At 35.9% G+C, this 14,647-nt stretch overlaps 1 protein-coding gene across 8 annotated transcripts in view; it reads left to right on the top strand.

Annotated features, from left to right (window-relative positions):
- Positions 1-5,125: 5,125 nt before the first annotated feature.
- The window catches only part of Rab3gap1 (RAB3 GTPase activating protein catalytic subunit 1), a 163,332-nt gene continuing 153,810 nt past the window's right edge, over positions 5,126-14,647 (top strand). For 3 of the 8 annotated variants that reach the window (XM_087195707.1, XM_004836111.4, XM_087195694.1), the window contains exons 1-3: positions 5,126-5,221; positions 5,312-5,367; positions 11,981-12,056. In XM_087195707.1, coding sequence (XP_087051833.1) covers positions 5,204-5,221; positions 5,312-5,367; positions 11,981-12,056 — 150 coding nt within the window. In that variant the 5' untranslated portion in view covers positions 5,126-5,203. The remainder of the gene's footprint in view (positions 5,222-5,311; positions 5,368-11,980; positions 12,057-14,647) is intronic. The other 5 variants (XM_087195712.1, XM_004836112.4, XM_087195697.1 and 2 more) reach the window with 3 other exon arrangements.

Here is a 14,647-nt window from a genome sequence, read left to right as displayed (position 1 = left end):
TATTGCCAGACTATTTTGGTTTAGGCCTATGTTTCAAAGTTCTTTTGTTTTGGTTTTTTTTTGGTACCAGGGATCCAACTCATGTCCTTGTGCTTGCACAGCAGGCAGTGAAACAACTGAGCTAAATCCCCGACCCCTATGTTTCAAAGTTTAATGGATAGATGAAGAGTAGGCATATCTGCCCTTGTTCCCCACCTTAAGGACAAAGCATTGTACCTTCTCCATTCATATAAGGCATTTTTGCTGAAAGTATGGAGTATATGTCTTTGATCTGTTGAGAAGGTTCTATTCTACTTCTAGTTTCCTGATAGCTTTTACCATGATCAGCTGTAGAATTTAGTCCAATACTTTTTCTCCAACTACTGACAGGATCTTATGGTTTTTTCCTTTCCTCTGTTAAAATGATGACTTTTGGGGGTGGATCTTCCAATGCTGAACCAACACTGTCATCTCTATAATAAAACCACTTTCTACATACTGCCAGATCTGACTTCTAATAGTTTGTTTTGTTAAACAAATTTCTATCTATGTTCATACTTTTTTCTTCTATTATCTTTATCCAGTTTTAGGATTAGCACAATGTTGATTTCCTAAAATGAGGGGAGAAGTGTTCCTTCTTTTTTCTGCTTTAAATGTTTGATATAATTTATCAGTTAAAATGTATATGAGCCTATTGTTATATACGTAGGTTTTCAAACTAGGCATATACTTTCTTTAAATAGGTGCTACTCAAATTTTATATTTCCTCCAGAGTTAGTGTCATTAATTTGTCTTCCAAGGTACTTCTTAGAAGTTGTCAAATTTATTTCAAAACAGATTTTTGAAATATGCTTTCTATATCCTTTTAAATTCTATAAAATCTGTGGTAATGTCTCCTAGATCTTGATACTGTAATTTAAAAAATATATAATTGATATTGTGCAATAGGAAGTAAAGGTCTAAAAGAGCAGGGGAAGTGGGAGGGGTAGGGGAAAGGAAAGAAGGGAAAAGAAAAAATATGAGAAAAGGAAAAAAATGGAAACAAAGTCTTTGCAAATAGGGAAGGGTGGAGGGGGTGAAGGGAGGGTGGGGGAAGGGGAAAAAAATAAGAACCAAGATACTCATATAAAGATACAAGATCCCAATGATGAATGTAACTGTATTTTATACCTAAAATGTACCAATAAACTTAATGGGAAAAAAAAGAGTCCCTTTGTAAGATGTATTGTCTCAGATCAAAACAAATAACATTGAAAGATCCTCAGACTTAAGATTCTAGAGTATGTAGGAAAAGCATTTGAAGGGTGATATTCAGCTCTATTCTTTTACACCCTTGTCTTGATGGACTTTTAAAATCACATCTTTTACACAGACAAAATACTAATCCCTGATATCAAATTTTTAAATATTTCCTCTTTCTCTAATGCTAGTTAATAAACTTGAGGAAACATTTTATCTAATTATGAGCAATTCATTCCTAATAAAACGTTTACTCAAGATAAAAAAACTTGAAACTTGATAAATACTGCTAAATGAATTTGTCTTTGAAATTTCTTTTTCTGTAGTTTGTCTTCCTCTTTCACTACACATTCTACTGCAATTGTTCTATGGCAGCAACATGGAGATTCTCCCTGCACAGAGTTGTCTACATGGATGAGCGTGGTGTGCCCCCACAGCTGTTGCTCCTTTCACAAACAATGTTTGTTCTATCACTAAGACCTAATTATATTGTTACGCCCCCACCCCCCATCCCTCTGAGGACTAAGTTGAGGGTGATTTTTCCAGGCTTCTAATCTCTTAAATTGCCTGTGCGTCAAAATATTTCCCCATGGCCATTATTGGTAACATCTTGAAATAACTGAATTATACCAGAGAGGAAACACACTTGCAAGAGAAAGCCCTTGCCTTTGGATGTGGAGCAAAATAGCTCTTAATACTGAAGAAACAGAATCTTTTCTGCTTTTTGAACCAGTGAAAATCTAATAAAAGTGTGTCTCCCCTGGGTATTTTACATCTTAGCATCTTAGCTTCACACTTCGCTATAACAAATAACTTATTTTAAAAATTTCCCCAGGGAGAAGAGAAGAAGCCAAAAATATCTTGGAAGAAAACTTTACCTAGCAACCTAATAAGGCTGTTTCATACAGTTTCTAAATTTTCACTTCTTGTAGCAAAGTGTTGAGGTTTTTCAGTTTCTGATTTTTGTGTGTACTGAAACTTCTTTATGGCTGAGGAATGAAGGAAGGAAAAACCAATGCTTTATGTATCAGCAGTACTCTAGTTTTCATAGTACATTCATTATGAATGCAACCACTATAATTTATTACCCTATTCTATGCCAGGATATTGTGCTGTTTTACATATAAGGACAGCTCCTGTGTAGTAACAGGTGTTGCAAGTTCCATTTTATTAATGGAGAAATAGAGTTGAGTTATTTTCCCAAAGTCATATAGTCAATAAATGGCTGAATTCAGATCTATTTGATCTTTAAACCCATGAACTTACTTCTCTTGGTGAGAATCTTAAAAAGTAAGTGACTAAGAAACTCCTTTCCTTTCATATGTACAAATCTCCGTATGTCTGTGTCTATCTTTTTTTTTCCTTCTCGTCTCAAAAAGGCCAGTCTTACCACAGATGCCTCATTCTTCTTGCTACATGTGCTCTGAATTCCTCCTCCTGCCTTGCTGCCTACTGCAGGGGGTACTGTTCATAAGGTGTTCCCCGTGGTTGATGTCGCCTGCAGCTAGACTTCAGAACACATGGGAATTGTTTCCTAAAGTTGTGTGACACCCCCCACCCCGCAGCTCTTTTGATTTCCTCCTCCCCTACCTTATTTAGAACTGTCTCCTTCAACTCTCCCATCTCCCCTTCATCATCAGTCTCTCTACTGGAGTATTCCCACCAGCATACAACTTGTCTGCTATCTTCTGTCTTCAAGACAAACAGACAAAAAACTAGTCAGCCTTTATTCTACATTCCTCTCTCCCGTTTTTGTTTTTCACCTTTAATCCTTTCTTGAGCTCTGTGTCACTACACTTTCCTTGTTTTCCTCCTGTTTCACTAGCCATGCTTTTCCTTCCCTTTGCTGGATACTTTCCCTCTATCCATTCTCTAAATATAAAACTTCTTCAGGGCTTTATTTTAAGCATCTTTTTTTCCCCCTCTTTCTATATTCTTTTCTTAAATCACCTCACCTGCTCTTATAATTGAAAATACCATCTCAACCCTCAGATTTTATCTTTTCTCCAGGTCTGGGCTCTGAGTTCTATTCCTAAACCTGTTTCTCTTTGACAACTGTGCTTGAATATTTTACAAGCCTGTCAAACTTAACTAATCTGTCAAACTGAACTCTTATTTTCTTGCTCTTCCTCATCTCAGGAATCATCCTCATATAGTTGTTTAGGCCAGAAATTTGAAAATTATTATTGGTTCTTACCTTTCCCTTATCCCTGAATTCAACTCATCAACAAGTCCTATCTTATTTCCCAAAATATAGCTCAAATCTGTTCACCTTAACTGTTGGCCATCCTAGTCAAAGGCTCCAAATCATCTCACTGGATGCTTTAATGGTTCCTAGCTGTTTCTACCCTTTTTGTCCCCTACGCATTTATTCTTCATACAGCATCCAGACTTTTGCAAAATATAAATTGGGTTACATTTCTCTTTCACAACATTTTAGTGACTTCTACTGAAATAAAGTTCAGTCCTTATAGAGAAGGCCTAACATTGTCTGGCCCATGCCTACTTTCTCAACTTCATCATAAACACTGTGTTCTAGGTGCCACATCCTTGTTCAGTTCGTTAGACAAGTCAGACTTTCCTACCCTCCAATTTCTGGAAATGCTATTCCCACAGAAGCCTTTCCCACCCCAACCTGGCTGCCTCCTTCAACTCTCCACCACAGTGTTTGTTGTCAAGGTTACCATTAATACAGTGACACTAACATCTCTTCTTCCTATCCATGAAGCAAATTTCCAGTTTCCCTAATGAACTGTATTTGCATCTTTATACCCCTGGAGCCTAGTACAGTAATGACAGATTCTGACGAGTGTTTGATAAATGCTTGTAAATGAAGGTGCAAGTTGAGACCTCTTGGAAAATGTTGCTGTAGACCCTCACTAGTGTAATAGACAGAAACTAGGAGCCACAAGAGACAGGAGTTCAAGGGAATAACAGGAGTTCATGGGAATAACATGTTGATAAAATTCTTCTGACCACAGGCTGGGGATATAAATTAGTGGTGGAGCACTTCTCTAGCATATGAGACCATGTGTTTCATCCTCAATACCACTCACTAAAAACTTCTGACCTTCAGTTTTCTCAATTGTTTTATCTACATCACATAATCTCTGATGTCTCTAACTCTTAAGATTAAGGATTTTTTTTTTAGTACTGAAGCTGCATATCCTCCAGCTTCTCTCTTTGGGTTGCAAAACTCATTAAATGAGGTACAAATTTTTTAATTAAGAAAAGTTTCAAACCTAAACAAAACTCGAAGATACAGTATAATTAGCATTCATGTACCTATTACCAGTTAAACGACTATATATTGAGAGGTTTTTATTTCATTCCTATCGCCATTCATTTTCCTCCTTCCTTTCCTTTGAAGCAAATCCCAGACATGGTATCATTTCATCTATAATATTTCAGTATTATGAAGTAGAATTCTTAACTGCTAGCTGGCATCCTTTCTGTTCTTCAACTGCTTAAAAAGTGAAGTGTTCACCGAAGGGCCTGCTGTTCTTCCCAGAAACCAGATAACTAGTATGAGGATTTTATTTCATTACCTAGCCGAACTGGGTAAGTTCTTCAGAGGATAGGGTAGGTGAGTTTACATATAGCACCTGGCTCATGGTAATCAATAAAGTTTGAATGAAAAACCCAATGTGCTTTGCGTTTTTAAATACAGTTTTATCCACATGAATCTAGGGCCTTGTCTTACCCTGCTTCTGTTATTTTCTTGCAGTCGCTACAGGAAAATTTCAAATATGACTAAACCAGCTAGAGGGGACCTGGAGGGAATGCTAAAGTTCTTCCCGCCCCAAGAATAAAGGCCATTCTCTAGGGTGTGGAAGACTTCCAAACGTGGGGCGGGGCCCTAGGGGGCGGGGCCGCGCCCAGTCCACGCCCAGTCCACGCCCAGTCCACGCCCACTGCCGTTCTCGGTCGGGCTTCCTAGGCTCTTCTTCCCGGCAACCCCAGCGGCCGGCCGGCGCTCCTCAACATGGCGGCCGACAGTGAGGTGAGGTTTCTGCTTCCTGCCCGTCCATATCACTAAGTTCACTCTTCCACATCATCGCTCAATCCCTTTACTTTCCTCCCCTTCCCACAGCCCGAGTCCGAGGTATTTGAGATGACAGACTTCACCACTGCTTCGGAATGGGAAAGGTGAGTCGTGTCTTTGGTTCCCACAACTCTGGGCCCTGGTGTCCTGCCGCTTCCCTAACCCAAACACAACACATGTGACGCCTCTCCTGTGAGAAAAATACAACTAGTAGGCCCCGGGTCTTTGCTGTCTCCCTTCTCTGGTTAGCTACAGGGCTCTTCTGAATCTCGCGTCTGAGTAGATTGCCCGCCCGCGTCAGCCAAACCCGGAAGACTCCGGCTTTCTGACAAAGTTTTGTTTACTCTCAGATCACTTTCCGTACATCTTTGCTCAGCCGCAAAACTATTTCCGAGGCTATCACTAATGTTTTTATTTTCATTTCCGTTTAGCTCACTTCGCAGCTGATTTTTTATTCCTGTGTATATTGCTACACCCTTTTATGGTTTTCTATCTGCCACACACCCATCATCTTCGTCCCATTTTGTAGAGTAACCTTTATACAAAGTCTGCATATGGCTTTGGAATGTTGTGATTCTAGTTGTTACATATCAGTGGATAGTATACCCAGGCTTCCTCTGCCTGTCAAACTCAGATGAACAGCTGTGTGTGTGAAACTGTGTTATTGAAATTAGTTAATAGCCGAGTTTGTAGAGAAATGATAGCTTAGGCTGAGAAGTTTTTCTGTTCAGTATCACAGACTCCTTTCAGTTTTATTTTGTTTGTTTATTTTTTGGTACCGGGGATCGAACTCAGGTCCTTGCGCTTGTGAGGCAGGTGGCAGAACCACTGAGCTAAATCCCCGGCCCTCCTTTCAGTTTTATTGGTGTTGAAGTCAGTGTTTAGGTTATTGTAGCATTTTATAATCATTCCTATTCGGAGAGAAAAATCAGTGGAAATCATGTATTATGTGGAATAGGAAAATTTGAAGATTTTTGCTGAAATTAAAGTTTGACCCATAGTATAAACTCTCCCTCCCTGTCCCAAAGCAGTTAGTAGGACGCAACCACCCTGGAAAGACTTAATTGAGCAGGTAGTTTATTCAGTTATACTAATGGAGAAAAGCTTGATCCATATGTTAAAAACGAAAACAGCAAATAATTAAAATAGTAAGCCAATTGATACTAACTATAAAAATAGTTTAAATAGGGATAATATTGTGGACTAAAACATTTCTCAAGATACATTTGAGGAGAAGATAAGAAATGGAAAGTGAAATGCCCTGAAATGGGAAGTGGTCAGTTAAAAATGAAAAGAGAGGGCCGGGGATTAGCTCATTGGTTATGCCGCCTGCTGTGCAATTGCAAGGACCCGAGCTCGATCCCCAGTACCAAAAAAAAAAAGAAAATGAAAAGAGACATAGGTGAGAATGAACTTTTGGGACTTCATGAAGAAATAAGGACTGAAGTGCCATCTGTTGATAGGAAAAAATAAGTTTAGTAAGGAAGATGAGACCAGGTTTGAATAGTCTCCAAAGCTGAGTGAAGGGATCTAAAGTTAGTCCTTTTCACAATTGACTCTCAACCTTTAGTGCCCATCAGAATCATTGATAGCTGGGCTTTACCCTCATAGTTGTTGATTTTGAAGGTCTGATGTAGAACCCCAAAATGTGCTTTTCTAACATGATTTGAGGTCATGTAGATACTGCTGAACAGGAGACCACACTTAGAATCACTGTTTAAGAAAATACTTAGAATCACTGTTTAAGAAAATACGTAGTGAGAGACCCTTGACTTTAGGTTGACAGGAGTTGTTTCAGGACACGAGGTAAATTAAAAGCAAACATTTTACCTTTATTTAGAGATAGGATGGTGATTTGGGGACTGGAGAAAAAGGGATGATAGAGAGGAAAGATTATATAATATTTTAAAGAAGACTTAGGGTGATATGTTTGATATATGTAAGAGTGAAAAGAGTCAAATAAGGAACTACATTTTCTTGCCTGAAAAATTGAAAGTAAGGAAATGTCAAAGTGATGAACTGTTGGGTTTGAATTTGGTTTCCACACCTGTAATCCCAACACTTGGAAGGCTGAGGCAGCTTTTTGAGTTGGATTTGCTATGTAATTCAGGCTGCCCTTGAACTTGCTATGTAGCCCAGGCTGGCCTCGAACTCACGGCGATCTTCCTGCCTCAGCCTTCCAAGTGCTGGGATTACAGGTGTAGGCCACTATACCTATCTGAAATTGATACCTGAGGGTAGTTAGAAAAATGTGATTTGAATCTTGGTGGTTGGGAGGTAGTGAGCAAAGGTCAGTGTGTCAATGGAAAAATAATTGCTTTCCCTTAGTTAAATATTTTTATATACCCTGAAATGGTATATTAAATATTTAGCTCTTCGTATAGAAATAATTGTTAACATGTTAATGGGGACTATCACAAAGTAGGAAATTTTGTTTTTGGCTTTTATCCTCTTGTTTATATAACAAAACCAGTATTTCACAATTCACTAGAAAAATGCTAAGACACTGAAATCTCTTAAACCTTGAGTTTAATGTTTGAATGAAAAGTTCTTGTCAGTATGTTATATGCCCTACAGATAATTTATTGAGAGGACTAAGTAGAGGTCCATAACTCTTTTTATCATTTGTCCTTTGAAGAAGTATTTACTGAATGTCCACATGTCAAATACAGTCAAGAAATTAAGAATTTAGGGATATGGTGGTAGGTAACTGGATATGGTTCCTACTTATTGAATGTTCAGTTTAGTGGAAGTGACAGACATGAATCAAGTAATACAAATGAATCTTTAATTAGAAATTGACATAAGAGCTAGAAAGGGAAAGAAACTTCATCAAACAGCATATTTCAGAGGAACTAAATATAGAACATAGAGTCAGAAATAGCCCTTCAATAAGATCTAGAGAGCTTTTAAGGAAAAAGTTACTGAATTTTTCTATTTAAGTCTCAGTACTAATATGATACAGTCTAAATTTTTTGCTAATACCTTTTAGAAGTCATACAATAAGTATTTTAAGGTATTCCTTTTTTTGTGAGAGCTACACTTTAAATTATTTTTATTATAGCTGTATTACCTCATAGTAAAATACAAAATGTCTATAAATCTACTACCAGTATATAACTACCATTTAATTTTTTGACATTTCTAGTTTGTGTGCATGTGTCATAAGACTTTTTGGATCAAACCATATCAATACTTATTTCTGTTGCTTCTATTTTTCATCTAGCATGAACATTTTCTTGTTTCCTCAAATGTTCTTCAAAACAATTTTTTTTCATTAAGTTTATTTGGTACATTTTAGGTATAAAATACAGTTACATTCATCATTGGGATCTTGTACCTTTACATGATGTATCTTAGTTCTTATTTTTTCCGCATTTCCCTGCCTTCCCTTCACCCGCTCCACCCTTCCCTATTTACAGAGACTTTGTTTCCATTTTTTCCTTTTCTCGTATTTTTTCTTTTCCCTTCTTTCCTTTCCCCTACCCTTCCCATTTCCCCTACTCTTTTAGACCTTTTCTTCCTATTTCACATTATCAATTATATTATTTGAACCTTATTTACACTTTTAGTTTTTCACACCAGAGAAACTATTCAGTATTTACATGTGTGTCCTATTTATTTCACTTAAGAGTATGGCCTCAATGTGCATTCATTTAGCTATAAATGTCTCTAGTTTTTCTTTATGGCTGAGTAGTACTCTGTTTTATAGAAAAACCACATCTTTATGCAGTCTCCAGTTGATGGGCATTTGGGCTGTTTCAAGTTTTCGTTATTACAAGCTGTGCTACTTACTATAAACATGGGTGTGCATATATTGCTGTGATATGATTCTTTTAATTCTTTTGGAAAGATACCCAGCAGAGGAATAGCTGGGTCAAATGGGACCTCTAGTCCTAGTTTTTTGAGGTATCTCTATATTTATTTCCACAGTAGTTGCACCAGTCTGCACTCCCACCAACAATGGAGAAGGGTTCCTTTCTCCCCACAGCCTTGCCAGCATTTGTTATTGGTTGATTTCATGATAGCAGCCATTCTTTCTGGGGAGGCGTGGAATCTCAGTGTTGTTTTTATCTGCATCTCTCGAATAACCAGTGATATTGAACATTTTTTCATATATTTATTTGCTGCTTTTACTTGTTTACCTGAGAAATGCCTGTTTATTTCAGATGCCCAGTTTTGAATTGGGTCTTTATATTTGGGGGGGGTGTCTGATTTTTTTGAGTTCTTTATATATTCTAGATAGTAGACCTTTGAGGAACAGCTGATAAAAATTTTTTCCCACATTGTAGGTTGTCCTTTAGCTCTGTTGGTGGTTTCTTTTGCAGTGCAGAAGCTTTTTAATAAGATGAGATCTCACTTGTAGATTCTTTTTTCTAGTTCCTGCTACTGAGGATTTGTTCATAAAATCTTTTCCTATGCCAGTGTCTTCGAGAATTCTATCTTACTTATCTTCCAGCAAGTTTAGTGTTTCTGTTTTAATATTTAGATCTTTAATCCACTTTGATTTTAGTTTAGTGCTTGGTGAAAGATAGGGGTCTTGTTTTAATCTTTGGCAGGTTGAAATCCAGTTTTTCCAACATCATTTATTAAATAGGCTATCTTTCTTCCAATGAGGATGGTTGGCTCCTTTGCCAAAGATAAGGTAGCTGAGTATGTCTGCAGTTGTTTCTGTGTTTTCTAATCTATTTCACTGATTCTCAGGTCAGTTTCTTTGCCAGTACCATGCTGTTTTTATCACAGTGGCTTTGTAGTATAGTTTCAAGTTGGGGATTGTGATACCCTCTGTCATGTCTCTGTTGCCTAGAATTGCTTTTGCTATTCTGGGTCTCTTCTGGTTCCAAATGAATTTTTGGATTGTTTTCTCTAGTTCTGTGAAATATACTGTTGGGATTTCAATTGGGATTGCATTGAATCTGTATAGCAGTTTTGGAAGTATAGCCATTTTCACAGTATTGGTTCTTCCTACCCAGGAACAAGGGATATCTTTCCATTTTCTTATATCCTCTTCAATCTCTTTTTTTCAAAGTGCTGTAGTTTTCAGTGTAGAGGTCTTTTGTCTCCTTTGTTAGACTGATTCCTATACTTCAGTTTTTTGGATGCTGTCGTGAAAGGAATTGTTTTCTTAATTTCTCTCTCAGTGAGCCTGTTATTTTTGTACAAGAGGGCTATTGATTTTTGATTGTTTACCTTATATCCAGCTACTCTACTGAATCTGTCAATTAAGTCTAGAAGTCTTTAAAACAAAATTTTTAGGGCCAGGGATTTAGCTCAGTGGTTTCGACGACTGCTACACAAGTGCAAGGACCCGAGTTCAATCCCCGGTACCAAAAAAATCCAAGCTTTTTAATGAGTGCTTATTTGTCCATTGAGTGAATGTACCACACCTATTTACTGCAAGGGAACATTAAAGTAGCTTCCAGTATTTTACCTTTAGTTTATTGTACACCTAGTGCTTTGTTTTGATTCTTGAAATGGAACCCAATACCTCTTAGGTACTATGTAAGCTCCCTACTACTGAGCTATAGTCCTAGCCTCCTGTATATTTTATGCAAAATTTTGCTCACTTATAGGTATATTCTATGTTTTTATTTGTTCTCTTGTAAATATGTAAAACTTATTTCTAAGGCAGTTGTTTTCAAAACTAGTAATTGCTGTTTGACTGCCCCAAAATAAGAATTAATGCTACTTTTGATTTTAAAGAGGGATTAATGAAAAGGTTTGGTGAAATCATAAACTGTAATTTATCATTATCATATTAAAATAAATGTAAATATTAATTTATAGTGCTACCATAAAAAATCTGATTCCGTTGAATAGTTTGACTAGAAATATTCTAGCAGTACTTCCTAGATGTTTTAGGAAGCAGTGTTGCATTTGATTACTTCATATTTAACTTATATAAGAAGTTAGACTGTGGTTTTCATTTACTAATGTTGAACATGTTGCTAGTCAGAATTCAGTTCTTTTTTATCATTAAAGATTACAGTGAATAGTTTTTAAATCTCTTTGTTATTCCTTAAAACTGACAAATTTACTTGGAATTTCTTCTCAACTATCCCTTCAAACTTTATTTAATGAGCAGAGATCTTAGATAATGTTTTCTTTTTTGGGGGGAAGGCAAATCAGAATTCTTAAATATATTTAAAAGAAAAGTTAACAGGTTAGTTAGGTTAAGGATGGGGAGTAATTATCAGTTTCATAAAGAGTATCATTTTAGTCTGTCAGTTTTTACTTCCCTCTGTCCAAATTCATTATATCATTTTAATAGGGATATTTGTTCTTAATTTACATATATTAAAAAAATTTTATATTTTATAGAAGGCAAGCTTTTGTTTTTGTGTACGTAGACTTAAATGAATTAAAATTTTAAGAATTCATGAGCTAAATTTTTGCTTTTATTTTGTATTCATACTTTAGGCTAGTGACCCTAAAGTAACTTACTGAGCCTTCTCTAATCAAAATGTTAAAATATAGTTGGGCATGATAGCACACTGCTGTAATCTCAGCGCTTGGGAGGCTGAGGGATGAGGGTTGCAGCAAGTTCCAGGCCAGCCTGGGCTACATTGTGAGTTCAGGGCCAGCCTGAACTACACAAATGAGACTGTCTCAATATAAAAAGTGTTAGAATATGAAACATACCTTTTAAAAAAAATTGTACTAATAGGAAAAAAATGTGCAGTTACATATTTAGAAAGTTTTTTCTCCTTTTCCTAGGTTTATTTCTAGAGTTGAAGAAGTCTTAAATGACTGGAAACTGATTGGAAACTCTTTGGGAAAGCCACTTGAAAAGGTCAGATTTATTTGCTTGTGGCTCTGAATTGTTATTTACTTTGAAACCTCTGTTATTTTAAGCCTTTTACTATACTTGGCACCTTTTAATTAAATGTTTAATTTTAAAAGTTATGTATAATGTATAATCATGAAATGGCATGTGCAAAGAATTTGGATTGAATTTGTGGCAAATGATATCCATAAGACATTTGTGAATGTTTTTTAAATAATAAAGTTTTATATATATAATGTCATTCTTTGCGAATGATTTATTGTTTCACTTGATGTTTACTTTTCTCATGTTTTATGCTTCGGAATGTTAAAACAATCTTTTTAAAAATTTAGTTGGTCAGAAAAATTGCACCTTCTGGGGTAGAGCATTTAATGAGAAAGAATTTTGGTTTTACAACTCACATGCTTTAACTAACAGGTGTTTTACTCAATTTTTGTATTTTATGGCTCTACTGTCAATGACTCCTCTTGGTCTTTTTAACTTATGTATGTTTTGAGGATTTTATGTAGAATGAAAAGATTATTTTCCAACATTGAAGTGGAACTCTAATTCTAATTCAAAGTATTGATAGTTCTACTTATAAACCACACCCCAAATGTTTCTTGAAGAATGTATTTTGAGAACAAATCTAGATTTTCTTGATTCACTCAAGGGATCATAAACTTTATGTATGTGCTTAGTTTTAAAATATTTTTTTATTAGTACGTGTTTGTAAGTACGTAATGTTTACTTTCCTTATGAAGAATTAGGACATGTGTACAATATATCTTAATTTCTTTTTTTCACCTCATTTCCCTTCTCTTCCTCCCCCTTCCATCCAACTCTTGATTCCCTTCCTTTTTTTTTTTTCTTTCAGTCATGTTTACAATACATAATACTTACATTTCTTGTGTGGAGTTGGTACATGTTACATGTACATGATACATCCTAATTTCTTTCTTCATCCCTTTTCCTTTCCGTCCCTCTGCCTTATTGCATTTCTTGATCCCTTTCCCTTTTGAGAAAGATGTATTTCCCTACTTCCTATTATCTATCTTTTATTTTGCTCTTTATTTATATTTTAAGTTTCTTATATAAGATAAACCATGTGGGGCCAGGAATTTAGCTCAGTGGCTCCGCTGCATGCCTTGCAAGTGCAAGGTTCCAAGTTCGAGCCCTGGTACCAAAAAAAAAAAAAGAAAGAAAAACCTTGTGATATTTAAGCTTGTGTGTCCGAATTACTTTGCTTAACATTATGGTCTCATAGTGTATATCTTTATGGCAGAGTAGTACTCCATTGTGTGTAAATACATTTTTTTAATCCATCTGTTGATGGGCACATAGGCCACTTCCAAGATTTAGCTATTATTAACTGTGCTATAAACGTGGTTGTGCATGTATCACTGTAATATGAGGTCTTTAACTCTTTTGGGAAGGTACCTAGAAGGGGAATAGCTAGGTCAAATGGAATTTCTAGTTTCAGTTTTTTAAATATTCTCCATACTGACTTCAGTAATGGTTGTACTGTCATACTAGTTTACATTCCCACCAGCAGTATAGAAGGGATTCTCCCTTACCCTTGCCAGCATTTGTTATTTGATTTCTTGGTGGTGGCCATTCTTTCTGTGGTAAAATGGAATCTCAATGTTGTTTTAATATGCATTTTTTGGTTTTGGTACTGGGGATCGAACTTGGGACCTTTTGCTTGTGAGGCAGGTGCTGGAACCATGGAGCTAAATCCCCGGCCCTTAATATGCATTTTTTTCTTTTTTCTTTATTTATTTTTTAAAATATGCATTTCTTGAATGCTCAGTGGTATTGAGCATTTTTTCGTGTATTTATTGGCCATTTGTATTTCTTCAAAAGAAGCAAGCAACAGAAATAAACAACAACCTACAGAATGGGAAAAAAACTTTTGCCAGCTATTCCTCAGAGAACTAATATCTAGAATATATAAAGAACTGAAAAAAATTAGATCCCCCACCAAATAAAAGACCCAATCAAAAAATGGGCATGTGAAATGACTAGACAATTCATGTTTTATATTAAATTCTTATGAAGTAAAATTGATGTTTTTATTATAATCTGTTATTAACTCAGTAATAATTTAACTGCATTTTATACCTTTTAAGAATTCTAAATATTTACAGTTTTTAAGTTATGTGGTAGTGATAACAATTTAAGACTATCAAAAACTATTAGGAGTTTTTTCTTTATCCATGTGAATATAAACAGAAAAATTAACTATATATAGAAATCACATCATTTAAAGATTTGTTAAAGTATATAGGAGAAACTGATTTGCTATATTAAAATATTTTAGTTAATTTCTTTGACATACTGGGGCTCTAACCCAGGGCCTCATGCTTGGTAGGTAAGTACTCTAGCTATGTCCCCATTCCTTTTTATTTATTTTGAGACAAGTTCTTGCTAAATTGTCCAGGCTTGCCTCAAACCTTCAGTCCTCCTGCCTCAGTCTCTCAAGTAGCTGTGATTACAGTTGTTTTACCCAGCTAAACTTTGAATAAGGAGAAAATGTGAAGTTCTGTCCCATTCCACTTGTAACAAATACATAACAACATAGATACAGAGTCCAGTAAGATTAAAGGCAAAATAAT

The sequence above is a fragment of the Heterocephalus glaber genome, unplaced genomic scaffold (genome assembly GCF_053883595.1).
Source record: "Heterocephalus glaber isolate CG9 unplaced genomic scaffold, H.glaber_assembly_v1.0 deba00000347, whole genome shotgun sequence".
Classification (NCBI taxonomy): domain Eukaryota; kingdom Metazoa; phylum Chordata; class Mammalia; order Rodentia; family Bathyergidae; genus Heterocephalus; species Heterocephalus glaber.
The sequence above is the reverse complement of the archived record's forward strand: the minus strand, read 5'-3'. Positions and strand labels throughout refer to the sequence as shown.